The sequence below is a fragment of the Buceros rhinoceros genome, unplaced genomic scaffold, assembly GCF_000710305.1.
Source record: "Buceros rhinoceros silvestris isolate BGI_N320 unplaced genomic scaffold, ASM71030v1 scaffold18734, whole genome shotgun sequence".
NCBI classification, from domain to species: domain Eukaryota; kingdom Metazoa; phylum Chordata; class Aves; order Bucerotiformes; family Bucerotidae; genus Buceros; species Buceros rhinoceros.
The window spans coordinates 12,781-18,819 of NW_010406704.1; the positions used below are offsets into that span (position 1 = coordinate 12,781).

General features: G+C 46.4%; 1 protein-coding gene across 1 annotated transcript in view; it reads left to right on the forward strand.

Annotated features, from left to right (window-relative positions):
- The window catches only part of RPF2 (ribosome production factor 2 homolog (S. cerevisiae)), a 12,461-nt gene extending 12,033 nt beyond the window's left edge, over positions 1-428 (forward strand). The window contains exon 9 of the mRNA XM_010134229.1: positions 26-428. Coding sequence (XP_010132531.1) covers positions 26-205 — 180 coding nt within the window. The 3' untranslated portion in view covers positions 206-428. The remainder of the gene's footprint in view (positions 1-25) is intronic.
- The last annotated feature ends 5,611 nt before the right edge of the window (positions 429-6,039 follow it).

Sequence of the window (6,039 nt, forward strand, 5' to 3'; positions counted from 1 at the left end):
GTATAAAATCATTCGTTCCCTCCAGCCGAAGAAGAAAAAGAATATCTCCCATGATGTGTTCGGTAGCACTTATGGTCGAATCCACATGCAGAAGCAAGATCTTGGTAAACTGCAGACCCGGAAAATGAAAGGGTTGAAGAAGAGGCCAGCAGAGAAGTCAGCTGAAGATGGTGGGGTTAGTCCAAAAAAGTCAAAATCAGCCTGACAGTCTGGAACAGTTTTGAAAACTCTTTGTACCTTCTAATTTAGTACATGTGTTGTAACATAAACGTGTTGGATGTCAAAGATTCAGCTGCCGTTAGCTTTAGTTTTATAAAAAAATCTTTTTAATGGTTTGCCCTTTTAAAGGGAAGGGGGGGGGGTTTGAACTTTAACGTGGAACTTTGTTATTTAAAATAAAAAATGTGATAAAACCTGCTTAGCTTTCCGAAGCTGAGTATTTACACTCTTGGTGTTAGCACACATATGCCAGTCAAGCAGGTTTCCCAAGCAGTTTTATGGCCATGATGTTGGGATCCCTTGACCAATCAACTCATCTTACAAATTCGGCACAGGACCAGAGTAACGTGTGTGCATAATGCACACAGCACAACTTCTCTGTTCGTTTGGTGTTTACCTATTCCAGGTCTTGCACAACCGCAACACTCAGCAAACTGCAAACCATTTTCTAAGTGTGAGCTCGGTACGTGTCTGGTGCCAGCCTGCTTGTTCACTGTCTGCGCCAAGCCTTGCTTTACACTTCCAGAATCGGGAGCGATGGAGGTGTTTTAACTGTTCATCGCCATGGTAGCAAAGTACCTGCTGCTTGTTTTAGGGATAAATGAAATCTTTACAGATTGAATTTCAATCTTTGATTTGTGCCCAGAATAGAAGTATGTGAAGCAACCATGAGAAATGCAAGTCACCTTCTTACTCTGCTTTCCTTCCAAGTTTGAGCTTGTGAGTTAGCGAAGGCTCAGTTAAAGACTCGGACAAAGGGGATGAGTTTAAGAGCTTAGTGAGGCTTTGGCGTGGGGCTGTGTGTTTTGAAACACATGCTGAAAGACCTCGGGGTTTTTTTTTTCCTTTGGCCTCTCTCTTTGGAAGCCGTTGCTCTGCCCCTTAGCGTAATTATGATAAAAGTGTATACACTTTGTCATGAACACAGCGAGCTTGCTCATCCTAGTTAGGTTTTGAATGCTTTTATCTTTCCTCGTTAGATCTCCCAGTGCACTCAGCTCAAGTGTCACATTAGAAATAGGCAGTTTGTTACTTTGTTTTCTGCATCCTGGATGGGAGCTGTTGGGCAGCTTTGCTCTCCGTACGTGAGAACTGTGCTGTAACTGCCTGTGCAAATGCCACACGTGATCTTCCTGCTGCACCGTTTTGATAAAACCTGTAGTGCGAGAAAGAGAGGGCTTTTTAGGGGTCATCATGAGGGCACAAATGTACTTATTTTCAATGTATTGCCTACTTTTTTTTATCATTACACAAGATAAATTGCATGGCTCTATCTAAAACCTTTTCTCTGAACTACAGTCACGTGTTTAAGAAATTGATAATTACATAAGCTACTTCAGATTTGTATTTCCCATTGAACCACAGAATGGCAGGGGTTAGAAGGGACCTCTGGAGATCATCTAGTGCAACCCCCCTGCTAGAGCAGGTTCTCCTAGAGCAGGTTGCACAGTTTAATGTTATTTATCTAACATTAATTTAATTAAGAATGGAGATAGGAGGGCTAAATATAACCTTTCTAGTGGCATGTCCTTACTTCGCACAGTCTTCTAAAGTGTGAGGAAACTTGTCAGGTGCTGCAAAGTAGCTGTGTGTGTGAGGAACAGAATGTGCGGTGCTCAAAGGGCAGCTGATGAAAGGGGCTTGCTTTGCCTCAGTTGCCCCTTGCCTCTAGAGTTCACCAGGCTCTGAAATCACGTAAGCATGGCCCCAGGGTCTGTGTGGCGAGGGCAAGGCACAACTGCCATGTTCACACCTCTTCTCTGACTTTCATCTTCCTACCTCCCAGCTCGCTGGAGATAGCTTTATTTATGGGTCGAATGTTGTCATCAGTCTGGTTTGAAGAAACCCCCCTGGGCAGAGCGTGGCTCCCCAGGCTGTACCTTCACGGTAGAATGGAGGTGGAGCTGCAAACCATCAGTCAAGCCCGTGCCATCTTTAGCTGGGCTGGCAGAATGGCAAGGGCAGGGAGTGTCCGATGTGTGGCTTCTGTGGGCCCTCGGGTTGTATGCTGATGTTGCCCAGCTGTGCCACTGGCATCTTTGCTGCCACTGTTAACTAGGCATTATAGATAACGAATGGTGTATGTAGAATTCATGGTCCACCTGCACAGTGTGAATTTCTGTGTGTGTGATGTAATTAAAAAGAACAGTAGACGTTGAGTGGCCCGTCATGCTGAGTGCTGGGGAGGCCCACATTTTTGGGAACCAGTTGTGGCACCTATAATCACAGCCTTAGCTCTGTGCTAGTGTAAGGTAACAGGCTGAGCTGAGAGCAGTGTTTGAAAAGCGCATATGAACGCCTTTCCTGGATTTTGCGTGTTTATCTGTGGTTCCTTAGCAACCATATTTGTTTTCACTAAGTGCTCTCTGGGTTTGACTGTGAGGGTTTCCCTCCCCCACCGGCTTGGTGGCAGCTGGGGAGGGTTAGAAGAGAGCGTGAAGGGAGGATGTCACAGACATACTGGGTATGATCCTGACTGCTGCATTCCCCGGGCAGGGGAAACAAGGCTGACCACGGCTTGTTCCAGATGTTGTTAAATAGAAGGAGGGTGGAGGGTGGGTGAGGAGACTAGAGCAGAGCTGTGTTAGAGACAATTCCATTATTAAAGGGAGGGAAGTGGAAAACGTTAGCTGTGCATAATACTTAGAACTTAGCCATACATAATACATACTAATGCGTATTACGTGTGATGCGGATAGTTCTCCCCTGCCTCCACGTGCAGTTTATCTCGTCCCTCCGGGCTTGGCTAAAGTGCTTCTAGCAGCACTGACACACCCCACGTGCAATCCAGAGACAGAGCTGAGACACAGGTCAGGTCTACCAGAAGTCAGGTTTCTTAAAGGTGTACAAGGAAAAGAGGCACGCGGCTCCCGAATGTGAGGGCTGTGTAGGTTTGCCTTCCCCAGTGGATGAACGTTCAAATGGACAGTACAGCTAAGACCGACCAGGAAGAGCAGCTTTGCTGTCGTGCACCTATGCAGAAGATAGTGAGGAGGAGCTGGCAAACACATTTTGGGAGGACGTAGGGTTTCTGAGGAACCCACCTGACAAGGTTGGGAGTTTACTATCTTGGATATCATGGTAGGCAGGAGGGACCTAAGTGCTGTGCGAGTGAAGAAATGAAGGTGGGCGTTGGGAGAGGAAAATTCTAGTAGATAATCTGGGGTTAAGCCCTATCCTAAATAACATGGGGATCATCTGCTTAGAGCAATCAGTGAATGCAGTAGACATATGCTGTCTGAGGGATCTGTTCCTCATTTGTTCTTGTTTTCTTTGACTTTCAGTCATATTCTGTCCACTTGATCTACCACACCACCACCACCCTCCCACCGCTTCTTCAAGATAAGCGTAAACTAATGCAGAGGAAGTAAAGTTTTGAGGAGAACTGAACAGAAAGCGTGTGTGGTCAATGACATTCCCCCAAATTCTTATTATGTTCTCTCTTTCCCCCTTGATAATCCCATAATTCTTCCTGTGATGCAAGACAACCTATAAAATCTGGATTTCTCATTCTGTCCATGATACCGAAGTCCACCCATATGGGCCCTGACCGTCTTCTGTTTTGATTGCTGCAGTTTTCTCCTCTTGACTTCCTTCCCTCTCACAGCCTCCAAACCAGACACAGCTGCAGTGCCCCATTTCCCACTGTTTGTCTAGATTAACTCTTGCGCTGACAAGAAGCTGTTCCTTGTCCTTCATTGCTCATGGTGATCTGCAGGAAAGGTCTAGGCAGGCCCATTTCTCCAGTTGTAACCGAAGTGGGAGAATGTGAGCAAGAGCATGACCCACTGATGCCCGTGGAAGGGCTGCCAGGCTTTGCTCAGCAACTTTGGAAGGAGATCCTTGGTTGATCATCCCTGCCAGGGGCTTGCATGCGTTTGCCTTGTGCTACATTGCCCGCAAAGATCCATAAACTGGATTTTTTACCTATACAGCGCTGCAGTGCAAAGGAAGATGAATTTAAAGATCTATCTTTATCTCCCTGTTTCCTGACATTAACGTGTTCTCCATGGAGAAGGCAGCGCTCAGCACACGTGAAGTGAAAGGACCTTCGCTGTAGACTGACACCTGCAGGATCAGGTCTAAGGCTGTTTTAGGTGCTGGTGTTATTTCTCCTCTTTTTGAATCCACAGAATTAAAGCACTGATCGCTGCTGCTGGTCTCTAGGTGGGAGAATTACTGATGCTGCTTTACGCTCTGGAATTACTGCTGCAACAGCGACTATCTATGTTAGCTGAAGGGCCTCAGATCAGTACATGAGGGCCTCAGATCAGCTGTTGCCAAAAGATAGTTTAAAAGCCTCTTCCCTCCCTGCCTGTTTTTCAGATAAAGGCGGATTCCTTGTACTAAGTTGGGGTTTCTGCTTTCCTAATCCGAACAAGTCCACGAGTAGTTACATCTTTTTAGTTCTGATGGCAAGTTGCTAGCATTTTTCTCCAGTGGAAATTGAGCTTCTTGGCTCAGAAGTTGCTTTCTCCTCTGGGGGGAAGATAAGGAAGGGATCGCAGAAGTGAGGTGGAAGAAAAGATTCAGGCAAAACATCTCATCTCTCTCTCTCTCCTGGTGTGTCACCTTGCACGACCATCTCCTGGTCTCTCTTGCATGTGACAGAAACTAGTCCCAGTGCAGCAAAGAACCATGAGGGTAGCAGGACAGATCCACATCAAATATCTCTACGCTAAGCCGAGCTCTCCTGGTTCTCATGAGCAGAGAGCTGTTGGGCGTGCAGCACTGCCAAAAGTGTCGGGCAGTTGCATCTGCTGTATCGGGAAGTTTGTATTGGGAGAGTTGGCTGCAAAAAGTGTGATGCAGAACTTGCATTCACCTCCCATCACAGCCATTTGATTTTTTTAATTGAAAGCAGATTATTACGAAGAACTAATGAGACCTTCCATAGCTCACATGCTGCATGCCAATAAACAGTAATAAGCTTTTCATTCTTCAGAGGTGATAGATTTCAGCTCCCGTTGGCTTCCTTTGCACACAGGCATAATTCCTTTCTCATTAGGGTTATTTGGATGAAATATCAGGCAGGCTTTATTTCTTACATCATGAAAAGGAGCTTGTAGGCGCTTTTTCTTTTCTTTTCTCTTCTCCTTTCTTCTCTGAACATACCTGAGATACTTAAGGACTTCTAGGATATTGTAGGCAAACAGCTGTCCAGCTCAAGTGTACTCTGTGGTTGATGAGCGAGGGGTTTCTGTGTGTGTTCCAGACGTTCATCTCTTCAAGACTGAGCAGAAGGGCTCCCTTAAAGATTCAGAGACTTGGTAACTGCTGAGCGTTTCCTTCTCGCTTTCCTTCCAGAGAGAGGGATACCCACCCTTCCTGCCATTAGCCTTCTCCAGTTTCTCAAAGGCAACAGGTCATACATAATGGTATTTCTTAAAAAAAATGCACAAACCAACTCTTTGTAGATAACACCACGTGGGGAGTTCAGCAGCAGTGCTGACGTAAGAAGTTATGAAGATGCAGCTGTTTGTGGGATTGGCAGCCAGATCAGGGAATTGAACTGGCTTTCAAAGGAAGGGGGCAGGGGTAGAAAAAGGGGGGCTCTTTGTTTTGAAGCTACATCAGCCCCCCAATCTGGCTCACAGCACAGCTGGGTGGTGCATGGCTGCACTGGGGAGGAAGCAAAAGGCTGGGAGTGGGATGGGAGCCGCGACGGAACTCCTGCTGCTTGTATTGCTGCTTACAGTACAATCTGTAAGACAGTGCCCGAGTCTGAGACTTACTGTGGTTCTGAGTCTGTCCCTGAGGAAACCAACAGGTTTGGGGACCCATGTTTGCCAGTGAGCTGCATCGACAACTTTCCTGCTG